This window comes from Magnolia sinica, chromosome 3, assembly GCF_029962835.1.
Source record: "Magnolia sinica isolate HGM2019 chromosome 3, MsV1, whole genome shotgun sequence".
Lineage (NCBI taxonomy): Eukaryota > Viridiplantae > Streptophyta > Magnoliopsida > Magnoliales > Magnoliaceae > Magnolia > Magnolia sinica.
Genome location: NC_080575.1, coordinates 12,798,208 through 12,815,395, shown reverse-complemented (window position 1 = coordinate 12,815,395; position 17,188 = coordinate 12,798,208). Strand labels below are relative to the sequence as shown.

General features: G+C 42.8%; 1 protein-coding gene and 1 pseudogene across 1 annotated transcript; one reads left to right on the top strand and one right to left on the bottom strand.

The window, feature by feature from the left end:
- The first annotated feature begins 840 nt into the window (after window positions 1-840).
- Window positions 841-4,903, top strand: LOC131239545 (putative pentatricopeptide repeat-containing protein At3g25060, mitochondrial). Its single transcript, XM_058237303.1, has one exon. It carries the CDS (start codon window positions 1,075-1,077, stop codon window positions 3,106-3,108), a length of 2,034 nt encoding a protein of 677 aa, XP_058093286.1. The 5' UTR covers window positions 841-1,074; the 3' UTR covers window positions 3,109-4,903.
- Window positions 4,904-6,915: 2,012 nt separating this feature from the next.
- LOC131238806 (probable sucrose-phosphate synthase 2) lies at window positions 6,916-17,187 on the bottom strand (annotated as a pseudogene).
- Window position 17,188: the final 1 nt, after the last annotated feature.

Sequence of the window (17,188 nt, the reverse complement as noted above, 5' to 3'; positions counted from 1 at the left end):
GTATTATCTACGATTTTTTTTTAATGTACCTTGTTTCCAAACTATACCTATATTCATTGAATAAATAGAAACCAGGATAAGTTACTTGAAGCATAAGTAGCTTATGTACAACAACTTATAATCCAAATGCCCCCTTACATATTAATTGTTTAACCCCACCTAGATGACATGTCACTATCGGAGTTGGAGCTTGGTGGAGTTAGTATGTTTTATGTGGGCCCCTTCTCTAACAGGAGCTTGTTATCCAATCAAATTGCACCTCATTTTACTTATATTGATGCCAACACTGCAGTGGACATAGATTAGGTATTGTTGCTGTGTGTGCTCACATTTGCACTGACACAACACAATGGTATTGGTATTTGATTGGACAACATGCTACTGATAGAAATAAACCGAATGGAATATGTTCTCAATTGGATATACTTTGCATGAGCCCCATCTCCATGGATAGCATGCCATCCAATCAAATCCCACCACGTCACACTAAGCATGACATGGTAGAATTTAATTGGACGGCATGCCATCATTAGTGATGAGCCATGTTTACTTGATCCATGGGTCCCATCTCTAACAGCAACCAGTCATCCAATTTAACTCTAAGCCTGTATGATGCATTGGAATTTAATTAAATGGCATGTTGTTGTTAGAAATGGACCCACACAAAGTATATCTGGTCATCATACTGAATAAACTCGGTTGGGCCCACTGTGAATGTACATGGTTTATCCACGCTGTACATCCATTTTCAGATGTCATTTTAGCAGTTGAGCTATGTAGACACTTCATTTTTGGGCTCAATCCCGAAAATTAACTGCTAAAATAGATGAACGGAGTGGATAAAATACATAAATCAGGGTGGACCCCACAGAGTTTACGCAATACGCTTCCCCACAGGTGATGGGCGCCTTTGATTAGTAGACTATACAAAATCAAATGTACTAGGTGAACGGTCGAGATCACAACATTGTGTACTATGAAAGTCGAGCTTTAAAAGAAGAGATGATATTTTGATTCTTCTCCTAAACTCCGACGGCTTTAAAAAAATAAAAGAAAAAACACTCCTTCAAACACATGTGTACTGTGTATCATGCGCCGTGGACGAAATCGCTACTCTCAACCTGCAGAGACCCAAAATCGGTCGCACAAATCCACGCCCTGATGCTCATAACTGGAATTCTTAATCACATAGATTCCAACGGTCATCTCATATCATCTTATGCAAGATCAGGTGATATCCCTGCCGCCCGGCAGGTGTTCGATGAAACGCCTCAAAGAGCTACACCCACATGCAATGCCATGATAATTGCATATTCCCGTCGGAGTTTCCCTTCCGAAGTCCTCAACCTGTATCGACGTATGCTTCTAGAAGGACCCCGGCCCGACAGCTCGACTTTCACCCTCGCACTCAAGGCATGCGCCACCCTGTTCAATCTGAAAGCTGGTGAAGAAATTCGACGTCAAGCAGCTGATTGTGGATACAAGGATGATGTCTTTGTTGGGTCTTCGGTTTTGAATATGTACGTGAAGTGTGGAAAGATGAATGAAGCGATGAGAGTGTTTGATGAAATGCCTATGAGAGATCTTGTTTCTTGGACGACGATGATTACGGGTTTTGCTCAGAGTGGGCGGGTGATTGAGGCAGTGGGGGTTTATCGGAGGATGCGGTTGGAGGGGATTGAAGGAGATGGGATTGTGATGGTGGGTTCGATACAAGCATGCACTGGTCTTGGGGATTTGAAGATGGCCCTTTCTGTTCATGGGTATATGATTAGACAGGAACATCCAATGGAAGTTGTTGTCAAAACGAGCATTGTTGATATGTATGCGAAGAACGGGCTGTTGAAGCTCGCTTGTCGAGTATTTGAGAAGATGTCTTCTACGAATGTGGTTTTGTGGAGTGCATTGATTTCAGGTTTTGCCCAAAATGGTTTCGCAGCGGATGCACTTAGGTTGTTGATTGAGATGCAGGATCGTGGATTCGAACCGGATTTGGTAGCACTTGTGAGTGCACTTTTGGCGTGTTCCCAAATTGGGTATTTGAAATTTGGTAAATCCATGCATGGGTTCATCGTGAGACAGTACAAATTTGATAGGATTTCAGGTACTGCAGTCATTGACATGTACTCAAAATGTGGGAGCTTGTCAAGTGCGCGTGCCCTTTTTGATCGGGTGAGTTCAAGAGACTCAATCTCATGGAATGCAATGATATCTAGCTATGGAGTCCATGGCCATGGAAAGGAAGCTCTTTTGCTTTTCATTCAAATGAAGTCGCTGATGAAACCCGATGATGCAACCTTCGCTTCACTTCTATCAGCATTTAGCCATTCAGGTCTAGTCAAAGAAGGCCTGTATTGGTTTGATCTGATGGTTAGAGAATTCAATATCCAACCAAGCGAGAAGCATTACGCTTGCATGGTGGATCTTTTAGCTCGTGCAGGACAAATCGACGAAGCTTATGAGCTAATAAAATCTATGGCGATCGAACCAGGGATTGCAGTTTGGGTCGCACTACTTTCAGGATGTCGTAATCATGGGAACTCGAGTATCGGAGAGACTGTGGCAAAGAAGGTTCTTGAGCTGAAACCGGATGATCCGGGGATTTATGCATTGGTTTCGAATGTTTTTGCCACTGCAAGAAAATGGGATGAAGTTGCTCATGTGAGGAAGGTGATGAAGAAGATGGGAATGAAGAAGATACCTGGTTATAGTGTCGTTGAAGTGAATGGAGAGCTCCATGCATTTCTAATGGAGGATAAGAGCCACCCTCAACACGAGAAGATAATGGCGATGCTGGAGAGGTTAGATTTCGAAATGCGGGAAATGGGTTATGTTCCAAACACTGAATTTGTGTTGCATGATCTTGAAGAAGAAGTGAAGAAGACAATGTTGTGTAATCACAGTGAGAGATTGGCCATTGCTTTTGCATTGTTGAATACAGGCCCAGGAACTCGGATCCTCATTACTAAGAACCTTAGGGTGTGTGGGGACTGCCATAACGCGACTAAGTTCATTTCGAAGATTGTTGATAGAGAGATTGTTGTGAGGGATGCAAAGCGGTTTCATCATTTCAAGGACGGCGTTTGCTCATGTGGAGATTACTGGTGAAAAAAGCCGGGGGCAATGAGATTGGCAGTGAACCACTAGACAAGGGAAGACCGAGCACATCTGGGTTTTCACTCGAAGAATGGGCTGGCAAGTTGGGTGTATTGGATGTATATGTATAGGTTGTTGTCCGCTGCCTTCTGACCAAGCTTGATTTTTGGCTGAGTCGTCCACACGACAGGTCCCACCTGATATGCAGCTCAGCTACCATGAACATGTGCCTGGTTAGATTCGGGATCTGTCTTTGGGTAGAAATGCATCTCACTGGACTACTGAACTTCCTGATTTGGGCTGGATCATGTGCAGAATGGGTCCCACTAATACATGGCTTGCATGTCCTAAACATGTGCCCAGTCTGATTAGCAGATGCATCAGTGTTTGGAGGTGCATGTGCGGGCCTGCAAAATTCCTTCAAGCGTTCAAAAGAAAGTAAAAGGAGAGATGGCATCTGGATTGAGTTCGTAGCTCAATTTCAACACCATGCAAGTCCCCACAACTGCCGAAATGAAGAAGTCGGAGGGCTTCTTAGTGGATTCAAATTATAAAGGGTTAAAAAACCAATCTGGGGGAATCATGAGCAGAAAACTGACTGAATGCATCCAGTGTGAGCATATCTGTAACTCAACATGGGGCATTTTGGGGATTGGAAGACATGTTATGCCACATCGATAACTTCTCACATGCCCTACATTTCGCCGAAAGGATTATGATCCCTTTCCTGGTAAAAGATTAGCAAAGAATGAAAAATGGCGATGTGCGATATCTGACAAAGGATGCAGAAGACATTTCACATCTGTGAGATGATGAGATGCTGATTTACAAAGCTAGGAGGAAAACTATGTCGAGCTAATGATGGCATGATAACAGGTTCAACCATAGTTCCACAACTTGTTGACTCAACTTGATACTTGGCTGAGTCAACTTGATTCAGTGAGATTTTGAGCATGACTCAGTCCAGATTCGCCAAGACTAGCTGAGTTGGATCAATAACTCGGCTGACTCGGTATAACTCGGCGTGACTCGAACCGAGTCAAGTGCCCTGTCAACTTCCGAGTGCTGTTAAAGTGCAAAAAGTTACCTGTGAGAGCTGGACACAACCTCATTGAGACATGAGCAAGTGCATTACCAGCAGGCTACAAGCATTTGTTTTGCTTATTTAACATGTGAATCAGTTTTAACAACTTAAAATATTCTTCATATTATTTATTTATTTATTTCAACTCGAGTCTTTGAGTTGACCCGACCCAAATGGACATCGAGGTGAGTTTTTGGGTTTTGAACTATGGTTCCGGCGCTCTCTCCTTGTGGAAGGTTATCAAAATGGCACAAGATTTGACATGAGTTTAGAAGACACCTTTGGTTGTGACAGCGAAAAATTGATTTCTTCAGTTATTTACACATTGGAGGAGTCCTTAGAGATGATAACCGGGATATCTAAATGGATTTTTCTTAGTCCCATTGGTTGCAGAAGCTGCAATTAGAGACAGGGTGAGGAAATTTTCTTCTTTTCCTGACAATTTGATAGTAGAAGGAAACTCTAAAATGTTATGGTTTTCCAACATTCCGACAAGTTTATGCATTTGTAGAACAACAGTCCCTTTTGCCTGTAAGTAGGCGTTTCGGAACAAGATGGATTGCTTACTTCTTTGTATGAGATTGCAGGTAGTAGTGATTCTGCAATGCTCATGAACCCATTTAACATCTCAATCTCAGTTTATGAGATCCGGCCATGATTGAACATAAAATAGCTGTTCTGCACATTTTAAAGAAAGAAAACAAAGTAGGTTCTTCTGTGAAATTTAGAGGGTTTTTTTTTTTTTTTCTTTTCTTTTCTTTTCTTTTTCATGTTGTTTTGGTGGCTCTAGTGTCATCACATTCCAATAGAAGATTTAGAGACCTTCAGAGCATTCGAGATCCTGTCAGCTGCAGGTGGTTTGTGTATGTGACGAGCAGGCTTTTCCAAGAACAGTCATCGTCCTGGTAGTTCTCTTTAGTTCTAAGGAACTCTTCTGAACCATCCTCCACCACCCTTTTCATGCTGTCTTGTGGCACCTGGATATCAGTTCTCCATAATCTGTGTTACCTGTCCTGGTGAGAATTAGGTACATTTTTGCAATGTTCAAACCCCATCTTGCAATGTTCAAACCCCATTGAACAAACAGGTACCTATTAATCACATGGAAAGGATTCCACTAGTGGATGAATACCACAGATTCCATAAATTTTGGGCCATTACATTTCTTGAGGATAATTGTGGGTGGTGATTAGGGTTATGTGCATTAGTGAGATAAATCCCATGGACGGCATAAATTTTGGACTGTTCATGCAAACTCAAAATTGATTGAAACTATTCATCTTCTTCTTCTTCTTTTTTCCTGCAAATTTCTTTAAGGAAGAGGTGTATACTGATTAAGGATATGCATTAGTGAAATAAATCCATGGATTGCATGAATTTTAAGCCGTTGAAATGTGCCCAAAATAACTGATGTTATTCATCAGATTCTCTCTCTCTCTCTCTCTCTCTCTCTCTCTCTCTCTCTCTCTCTCTCTCCTTTTTGTCTCAAATTTGTTTAAGAGAGCATTATTTTAACCTTGTATTTTTATATGTAGTGGGACGACAAGGAGTTGGGAGTCTGGGGTTGACAGGTTGTCAGTTGGACACAAAGTTGGTCAGTGGTAAAGCATCATCATCATCATCATCAACAGGCCCTTATCCCAACTAAGTAGGGTGGGCTACACAAATCCTGTTTGCCATTGATTCTATCGTGGACCATAAGTGGGGCCGCACCAATCTTGGTGCGCCATTGATTCTATCATGGACTGTATCCTCATTCACTCGTCTCTCTCTCTCTCTCTCTCTCTCTCTCTCTCTCTCTCTCTCTCTCTCTCTCTCTCTCTCTCCATTCACAGGTAACTTATTGTGGGGTTGTGTATTGTCTACACAGATACATGTGGGAATTTTCTTTTTCTTTTTTTGAGAGACATTGTGTATGGTAAGAAGTTGTGAGAGAGGCTTTTTGAGAGACCATGTGTATGGTGAGAAGTTGGGAGAGAGGCTTTTTAAGAGACCTTGTGTATGGTGAGAAGTTGGGAGAGAGGCTTTTTGAGAGACCTTGTGTATGGTGAGAAGTTGGGAGAGAGGCTTTTTGAGAGACCTTGTGTATGGTGAGAAGTTAGGAGAGAGGCTTGAGAGACCTTGTCCTTGTGTATGGTGAGAAGTTGGGAGAGAGACGAGTCTTGTATTCTTTGACTTCTCTTGTTTTAGTATTCTTTAGTTTTTCTTGGTTTAGTGAAGAAAAAAGCTCTCTTATTTTAGTGAAGAAAAAAGCTCATTGTTACTCCCTCATGGATATGAACATCCATGAACAAATTACCAAAGCATGTAAATCTCTATACAACTCATCTCTTGTTAATATTTTGCTATTTTCATTTTTGGTTTTGCTTTGGTTGCTTCAATTGTGTATGAGTGTTTTTCTACAACATCAAAATGATACTTTTCCTACTCCCAATGGTCGCAGGCTTGAGGACTTTTTCTTCTTCTGAAGATTTTGTAGTAGGAAACGAAATGTTAAGAGTTTTCCAACGTTCCTACTTCTATGTACTTGCAAGAAAACAGTCTCTTTTGCCTACAAGGCTTTTCAGAAGAAGATAAAAGTGCTTACTTTCTGTGTATGAGATTGCAGGTACTAGTGATTATGCAATGTTTATGCACTTGATTTTACATTTCAATCTCAATTTATGAGATTGGGGGCCATGGTTTCTCCCGCGGTATCCATTCAGACATTAAGAGTTTTCATACATTGCTGTGTATTTACTGACAGCGGTTTCTTTTACCTATAAGAAGTCTTTTCAGAACAAGGTAGATTTCTTACACCTGAGTATGAGATTGCAGCTAGTAGTGATTCTGCTACATTCGCCATATTCATCTACATATTTTACATTTAACTCAATTTATGAGATCCGGCCAGGATTTCTTTGATACAAATACAGAACATGCGGGCAAAACATATAATTGCCTTTCCACTGTAATTTGAAGAATGAAAACACAGTACATTCTTATATGAAACTTACAGAGGCTTTAATTTTCCTTTTTCACATTATTCAGGTCTGCCTGTACTGTCATCACATTCCAACAGATGATTTAGAGACCTTATTCAGAGCAATCGAGATTCCGTCAGCTGCCGGTCCATCTGTGTGTGCGATGAGCGGGCTTTCCTTAGGAACAATGTCATCCTTCTGATAGCTCCCTGCAGTTCTAAGGAACTCTTCCGAACCTTTCTCCACAACCCCTTTCATGATCACAGTCTTGTGGGACCCGGAGATCAGTTCTTCATGATCAGTGTCACCCGTCTCACCAAGGATTACGTACATTTTCGCAACGTTCGAACCCCACCTAACAAACAGGTACCTAATAATTACAGGAAAGGGAAAAATGGAACTTCAGCTATCTACTTTGCAAAAGCTTGCCATCCAGAAATTATGTGGATCCTCTTTTTGGCCTTTCAGATTGCTGGTTTGTCACGGTCCCACAGTGTGGATGGTTGATGACCCAAAAGTATCCCAGACAGGTGTGGTCTACATTCAATAGGAAAGGCCAAAGGTCGATGCATTAGGATCATCTGATTGGGGAGAATTTTGAGGCATCCTCCATCCATGTTGGGAAGCATCAGATTAACAGTCAGGATTGCCAAACAATGGGCCCCACACATGGAACTGGGAAAGTATACTAGTATTCCGATATCATGTAGATCATTCATACCTGAGTGCCTGTGATCTTGATGCAAGGAGAGGGATGACCTGCAATCTTGTAGAATTCCTGCAGTACATCAGATGGCAGCGCAGGCCCCGCATTCGTAGCTTCTGCCTCAAATCATCCACTTTCTTTGCCTGAAAGAAATCGGCCACTCTACACGTAAGAAAAAAACCAACCAACCCAAACAAATTCTCTATGAGATTAGACTAAAAGAAGCAGCATTTTTTGTTTTTGACCCAGCAACTGTACAGGTCTGGCCCACCATTCAGTAATTTGATCAGTTAATCCAGTAGGCCCCACCATCAAAATATTGGTAACACCAAAAGGTGGGGCCCCACATGTGCATTTTGTCAGGCCATCCATTTTCCAATAGATACAAACAAATACCTTGGTGGAATCTCTAATGAAATACGAAATGCAGTGAGTGTTGCTTGATTTCGCATCTTCATCAATTCCGGTCGAAGAATGCTCGGACTTCTTACTGTCCATGCCATCCTGTGAGCTCATTAATTTCAAGATAGTTCTTTTCAAGCCGTCCCGCCCCCAACGATAATCAATGTGTGAGGCATAGTCCAGGTCTGGGCAGAGCTTCCCGCCATCTTCCACGCAAGTGCCCGGGTAATACACTTCACTTCCACTGCTGCAGATCAGAACATCAAAATCCTTCACTTGGGTCTTTCCCGATTTCAAGAATTCTAGTGTCTCGGAGACAGGCATTGCCGTCGACAGCACGAAACCTGAGAATCTCGACGTTTGAGGATCGGACCGGACGGCCTTGAAAGTCTCCTGTATGACCTGCAGCATCCTTTTACTGGGGTGTCCTTTCTCATCGTAGCAGTCAACCGCTATGACGAATAACCTCCGCCGGCGCCTCAAGATGGGATACTTATTTGCCGTGTTTCTGGTGTTCTCTGGCTGCATCTTTCCCACTTCTGAGCCTTGGGTTTCCAGCATCGGCTTCTTTATCTTGTTCAGAATCTGTTTCACTTGGTCTTGCAGCTCAAGCCCGCCCTTTCCCATGCCCACTTTCTCCAAATCAGCTGGGCTGTGCTCCACCAATCCGTTTAGGGAAGGTTTGTCAACGTCAACAGAGAGCCGGAGGGACATATCCTCCATGTCCTTGAGTGAGTCTCCCAACGACGACTCCACAGCCACATCGTCAGATGGCGTGTCCGTCTTCCACTGTGGGTGCCTCATCCGGCAGGCCGCCACCCTCGTCAGGTATGACCGGCAATGCTCAGGCCAGGAGAACAGGTGTATGTTCCGCCACCCATTCTTCCTGCATTCATGCCATAGATTCTTGTCCGCAACTAGTTTTAGTAGAGCGCTGGCAATCGCCTGCTGGTCATGTGGATCGATGAGCAGTCCATTGTTCAGTGCCTAAAATCATTCCAACAACAGTGTTAAATGTCATCCAGACAATCCAGAACAAATGGACGACGAGCAGATGGGATCATCTACAAACTAGTTTAGGCTATTTTTACCCGATGAATGTCAACTGGACCGCCATTTTGAGTAGCCACCATTGGAAGCCCATGCGCTGCTGCCTACACAATTCCAAACCATTGAATTAGATTTTGAGACATGTGATGACCCCTTGCGTCAAACGCTGGTGTGTGCAACATGTGTGTTGTTCAACAGGTGGGCCAAACATGAGTGCCGCATGGCCTGAAAATCAGGCTGGTTGTTATTGGATGGGCTACATATGTACGAAAGAAATGGATTTTGATCCAATCCATGTTTGACGCATGCAGACTTATGAATGGCATGGATCTTGTAAATGGACCACATTGGCACACGAACTTCAAATACAACTAACCTCGATTAAGGTAAGTCCAAAAGGCTCAACTAAAGCTGGATTTATGAAGACTCCCTGCAATGGTTTCAAACTTCAATCGCATACATCATCTGAAATTCAAGAAACGTTGTTACAAGAAAATCCATAACATGACACAAACCTTTGTGTTTGCAGCGAGGCGATAGATTTCTGGAACGTCAGCCTGCTTGTGATGCTTTGGGTAGGCCACGAGCCCGTAGAGGTCGTACTTGTCAATCAGCTTCAAGACTGTTAGTAGGACGCTTGCATTCCCTGACGACATCTCGTCAATGTCGTCTCGGTTTCCCATTATCAATGTCTGTAATCATGCATGCATTTTCTTTGTCAAGCAATAACATGGTGCCAGTGGGGCCCACCATGCAATTTATACTAGTGGTGCCCATGATTCATTGATCCAGGCCATTGATGACCCATGCCTCAATATTCTTCCAAGTGAGACAATTGTAACCCTTCACTTTCTGGCCTTTAAACAAACAGTTAAGGAAAGAAATACAGAATGGCCCACAATCAACCAAAGGAAAGGCCAAACATTGGATGGTTCAGATCTTTCAATCCAGGAGGTTTCAAGAATGGTCCCTCCAGGGTTGGATCATCCATCATATCAATGGTTTGGATCACTGAACCAAGAAAATCCCACTCATACAAATTAAAAACAGAGGATCACATAAATCCTTAAAACTGAACTACCAGGGATCACTTCTTACCAGATTTGCAAGCTCCCTTAACGGGCGGCATTCACCAAAGGCTTTCAGGAGAGTAGTGATGTTCTTTTTCGGGTCCGGTCTCGATAAGGCCAAGATCATTGGCTTGTGAGGATTTGTGAAGAAGCGCATCACCTGCAACGACAGGTCTCATTTTATCAGGCAAATGGTTTCGACGATGGAAAAAGTAAGATGAGGCGATCGCAGAAACGGGACACTCACCTCGGCCCATATGGGTGGGACCACCTTTGAAGAACTACCATCGGCACCACTGATAAGCACTGCAAGTTCTCCATCTGCTTCCGCTGTGTCTTCCTGAACTACAACATTGCTGAAGTCCATACCAGGAGGGATAACCTGAAAAAATTGCAATACATGTAATAGCACGTAGTAGTCAATTGCTAGCAGCAATTAGATGTTCATGTTCATGTGCTTGTAGCCTGTGTATGATAAGCTCATGCGTGCTTATCGACATGCTTTCTTATTTCGTGTGGATATGAATGCTCATGGTGTTTTTATAGAGTTGATATGGATGTGTGAACCACCTTTTGCAGAACTGAACCATTGGTATGGTGGGCCACATTGTGGTTTTACAATCCCAACTGTCCAAATTTTGACATTAACAGTGGAATTGTGGATGGAAATTGCACATACCACCATCCTCGGCATGTACAGACCGTGGCAATTGACCCCACGTCTGGCCCGGGCCCCACTGTTCGTCAATCTCTTGCTTGGTGCTTGTGATGACGAGCTCTGCAGCATCCAGCGACAGTTCCTCAGCTTCTATCCGCCGCATGATCTTGTAAGTAGTGTCGATATCCTCCTTCGATTGGCGGCCCTGCTTAAGAAGCTGCTCCAACTTATTCCTCCCAAGTGAGTGGCCCGTCAGGACCATCGGGACATTCAGCGCTGATTAGTCTTAAGTTGGGTTAGTCTAATCTCTAATTCTCTATTTAATAGCATATTCACAAATCTGATTCTCAGGAACTTCTAGCTCTGGATTTTTTTCAGGAGACAATATTTTAGGGTTTTCCAGGGATATTATTCGGAGAACCTCACTTAAAATATATATATATATATATATATATATATATATATATATATATATATAAATCAGTAATTTCAAATTTTTAATCTATAATTATATCATAAATTGGTTAAAATTCTAAATGATTTTTAAGTTAGTATCACGGTGACTTTTTCTGCAAAAAATCAAAAAATTCAAAACTGATGATATTGTGAAAATCTTGAGATACTATCTAAATATTGTGAGATTTTCAAAATCTCTGCTACATTTGTCACAATGTTTAGCGGACTTTCTCACCCAAACGCTTGGTTTTCTTTAGGCAAGTTTCTCCACTTTTGTCTAGTGATTTGATATAGGATGGGTCTAGTTAGAGCTGGGCACAGGATGACTCGATTCAACATACTTGACTCGTCCAACGCATTTAGAGCCAACTTGACCCGAACCGAAATGGTGAGTCAATCCGAACCAAGTAGACTTCATCCAATCCAAACTCAAACCGAGTCGAGTTCGGGTCACCCAATAACTCGACTCGATCCGAAACCCAACTCATACATATAAAAACAAAAACCTAGTTTTGACATTTTAGATCTAAGATGTCGTGTAGCTGATGGAGAGACTGCAATTACGGCAGGTGCACTTAGGTTCTAAGTTGTGATTTCAGCCCGCGGATACCCACCGCACCTGACCCAACTTGGTACCTGTGACCAATTCAGACTCATTCCGAGTTAGTCCACGCCAGACTCGGAGTCGGATCGGGCGAGGCATGCTGGACTGGTACCGAGTCGGGTTGAGTTCGGGTCAAGTCTAGTTCAAAACCGGGTCAAGTCGGGTCAGCCCTAACTTGGTCCGACTTGACTCGATGCCCAGTTCTAGGTCTAGTTATGGTTTATTTTAAGTGGTCCAAATCCAATCCATTTAAAAGCTGGGTTTGGGTTGGCTGTGGCGGGTCAACATCACTTGGACCTGACCTAGTAGCTTCGGTTCTTGCATATTTTTTTTTCCCAGCCTATTTGTTATGGGGTCAGATGTAACGTCTCAAAAAAATCCATACAAAGACCCGAATACCGCCTCAGGCAGAAATCACCCAGGACCAAAAACCTTTGGAAATCAGGTTAATATTAGCAAGTGCTAAACTAGAGTGCTTGTGAAATTAGCACTAATCACTTTAAATATGATCTGCAAGACCCAAAATGTGCAGCATCATCGACACTACGTTACCCTGAAATCTAGAATCCAACCCTGAACCCGGTTGCTCTCGTATCGAACCTAGACCGCACGTCGAAAGTCTGATTACCCCAAAACTATACAGATATGACCGCATTACTGGACTTGACAATCCCTTCGGAAATCAAATCCTAATTGTGTCTAGAACTGCACAACTTGAGCCTGAAGCGAAGTATGTGAGAAATGTGAAAATATTTAAAAATAGAATCCGAATGTAAGTAATCTGAGTCGTGTCGCTTGTGGGCCAAATATAAGGATTCAGACCATCAGAATCTGACCCAAATATACCCTCGGATCAGAAGAAATGTCCCACACATGTCGGTGTACTTGTGACCCTGATCAAGTGACCGTGACCGTTGAACTGAAACTGGTCCGCCATGGTCGATCTGTAAACCCGATCGGAATGAAAACTCAGTCTGACCTAGATCCATGGTCAGGGAGCTTAAGTCCGACCGCACGTGGAAAAGGGGCCACCAGAAGTGCTCCGTTGGACCGGAACGATCCGCATTTGGATATAACCTAAGTATACCTTGGCCCTGGGGCCATTTCCATCAAACCTAGGCCTATATAAGGACCTTAAACCCCCACTCTCTCACCCCATACAAATTTGAGAAACCCTAGGAGAGAGAGAAGAGAAAAGAGAAAGGAAAAGAGAGGAAGTGAGAGAGTGAGTTGGAAGATCTTCCTGGGATTCGATCCCGTTACTCCACGCACTTAGCCACCCCTTCTGTATCACAAATCCGGCATTTTCGGCAACGTACTTTGGTAAAAAAAACTTAACCCTGATCTGTTTTAGGATTTTAGATAGTCTAAGTTATGAAATAGCTAACCTAATTTATGTTATAGGTTGTCAATCTACCGTAGACAAAGACTTAGCTTTAAAACTGAGTTCGTTACGAGTCTACCGGCGAAAGGTGCGGACTATAAATGTTTAGGTTATGGTTTTCAAGGCTTTCAATGTCGGTTAATGGTTTATTACTGATGTGGGTGCTATTTCACATGCCAAATGCGATGTTTGTTTCGCGTTTCAGATATATATGAACTATATGGAGTTTAGTGTATCCCATGTATTTGTAGAAATGGTCGTATACGTATGGAATTTGAACGTGTGTTTGCCATGATTAACTGTCGTGTGGTTATGCTAGTTATATGTGTAACAACTCCTCGGCGAAAAGATTTGGCCCAGTATGTGTTACGACCAACATACGTCATGTATGTTGAAGTGTGTAGACTAAGTGTTTGTCGAAATGTCTGAGTGAACATGGAATCATAATTAATACTTGTTATGATAGATATTTGTTAATACATGATTGTTGTATGTGTCGCAACTCCTATGCGAAAGGATTTGCTATAATATGCGTTTTAAGTAAATAAATCTGTGTATGTTGGAATATGTAGTCTAAGTGTTTGTAGAAATGTCTGAATGATCGGGCATGTAGCGTTTGTACTTTACATGGGTATGGGTGTTGAGATAAGATTCTCAACTACCTTAACGATGTGTATGATTTCCTCCATGTAATTTGTAGTCTTTGTCTGCTTTACTTAAACACTGCATATGTGTAAATTCATGTTTTAGTTGAAATCCATCAAATGCTCACATGCTTGTATGATTGGAATTGTTTATTCATTACTGTTTTGATTAGCTTCTATAGTTATCTGTTATAATTGAATGTGTTTGGGACTGCGGAATAGTCCAGGTAATCGGTAACAGGCACTAAATAGGTGGCTGAGGTTGTCTCGCCACATAGGACGTGTTCGATGAACCCGAGTCGTACCTTAGTTGTTGGCAGTGGTTAGGCCACACGGAGTGCTTACGCACTTCATGTCTGTCAATTCAACGTATGCTCGTACTAGTCGAGCTCATCAAGTAACCCGATTGACCCGATATATGTTCACTATGTATGGACGCTACTGCTTGAATCTAAGGTACTAAACTCACCAGTGAAACCCTTTTAACATTGGTACCTCGATCCGCTAAGACTCATGAGCCGGGAATGGTGGTATGGGACACCGTGGTCAAGCTGTCAGCCTACGCTGGGGTGACGAGCCTCCCCGTAGTGACCAGTGAGCAACCCAGACTCGTGAGCCGAATACGATGGTATAGGACATTGTATTCGAACTGTCGGCCTACACTGATAAGGTGAAGAACCCTTTGTAGTGACATCGAGCGTACTCTAGGACTGCGTAGATGTGACGAGCCCTTACGTAGTAACAAAAGTACACTATGCCTGCACTGATAAGGTGACGAGCTCTTTGCAGCGACCTAAAACCACAACATCGTATGAGAATTGCTAGAATTGACGACCCTAGAATGGATCATCGTTTGAAAATTGATACAAGAGAAGTACCTTAGCTTCCCAATCCTATTGTATGAAAATGACTAATGAGAACTTGGTAATTATATTCATGCACCACATTGCATGTGCCGTTTGGCGATGTGTAGAGAGCACGAGGAAGTGACTAACATGCGCTACCGTTAGATGAAGATCGCTGAGGGAGTGCAGGCGAGGGCATACATCATTTATTCATACCATTCCTGCATTAATCAGAGTATCTAGGGATGTTCGATTGTATTACTTTATCATTACTGCTTGACTAAATGGATAACATGTTAACCTTTGTTTTATTATTCCACTGAGTTGATCACTCACTCCCACGTTACGAGATGGTGTCTTGAACACCAACCAAACCCTATTATAAGTTCAGATGATGGCATAGCCTGCGAGGCGGAGCCGGACTTTGAGGATGATGAGGAGGTATTCTCATATATGCAGTATTCAGGCGGGTTCTCGTAGACCGTTCTGAATCGACGGGGGCTTCAGGGTTATACTTGTAGTGGACTGTTACATTTTTGATATTATACATTTTGAAACAATACATATAATTATTGACCTGGCAATGCATACATACTTTAGGGACCTAAACTAGTCTATCAAGTTATACATATTTGTTTTAGTCTTCTGCTTGTGTATTACAACTGTTCCTTGATTATGTTTTGCTGATTTGACTTAATCTTATTCATGTTTTATGCACTAATAGAGACAACATTTAATCATCATTAAATATGTTGCATAAGTGATGCGTTAGAACTCGGGAGTTGGACTTTTACTCGACTCCCGATTTTCAGGGCGTTACATCAGATCCAATTGGATGTGTTTAATTTCAATTTTGAGAATCATGGGATCTAGACCCGACCTAGTGGTTCCAATTTCAAATCCAGCTAGGCCTAATAGTTAGTTGGGCAACCCCAGCCCATTTGCATCCCCAAGGGCACATGCATGGGCGTGTGAGCTGAGCCTTCTCTTCACATCTATTCATCAGAAACTCAATACAAAATGGGCCCATTTTTTGTGCTATATAGCACATCACAAGGATCAAGGACTACATCCTCTCATTGGTTGGGACCAACTCCCTGCTAGTAATTAAAATGGGCCCTGCTCAGCTGGAAATCTAGCTGAAGGTCAGCATATTGGCGTAAGCCTATGTAACCTGAGCTCTAATGGCTTCGTGTTTCAAGCTTCATCAGCCACCTCTTCCAGTCACAAAGGAGGTCCTCCTACCCTCATAGATTGGGGTGGGAGGGCCTCCCTCTAAAGATGAATCTTCATTCAAGTTGAAGACAGTCAAGTGAATTATAATGATGGATGCAGAAAGGACAGGGTGGGTTGCTCTTTGATAAAAATCTTTCTTCAGTCCAATCTTCTCCAGCTAGTGGAGTGCATAAACCGTTTACCGCCCCCACCAGGCAGGCAGCCACGGGTCATAACACACACTTCACACAACAGATCCACTTTCATACCTTTCTACTTGGAAGCCAAGGAAGTGCTTCAATCACCGAGCTTCATCTCGAACCGAATTGAGAAATTTTCACAAATTCTCTGCATCTCCTCTAAAACAAACACTCTAGCTGCTGTCGCAACATCAAGCAAAAAGGAAAAGGAAGGGCAATGTGGAATCTTTACTGGACGTAGCGAGCCAAGGAGCTACCAGAGCTTTCTACAAGTATCGCTACCAGGAAGAAGGGAAGGAAGGAGATTAATGACGGGAATCTCATCAAGCCAGAACCAGCCCATCGATTCAATCCACAGCTTAATCAGTGTCGGATAAAGCGGCAGCTGAAACTCAAGAGCAGAGAGAATGCATTTCACCTGAATCTAGACTGGAACATGCAATACTAATGCATTTCACCTGAATCTAGACTGGAACATGCAATACTAACGGTTCAACCAGACGGCTCCACCACGTATGGAAATGGACCAAAACTCTCCATCAAATAGTCATGGTCATCTGTTTCGTGGACTTCTTTTCGATTGCATGTGCATCACTGGCTTTAACCCTCCTCAACATTATTGTTAGGCCAACTATCAGACGGTTAAAATCGTCTCATGGACGATCTTCGTCGAGCTGCACCCAACACACCCAGGCCCACCAGATCAACAGTCTGTATCACTGACAGCAGAGATTCACTGGAAAAACTGCAGCAATTTGGGCTAAGCATTGCATGTGCATCCCTGAGAAGCAAACCTACACAAAATGGCATT

Bases quoted from the DNA above. Each gene is read 5' to 3' on its own strand.
- LOC131239545 (XM_058237303.1), top strand. From the start codon at position 1,075: ATGTGTACTGTGTATCATGCGCCGTGGACGAAATCGCTACTCTCAACC.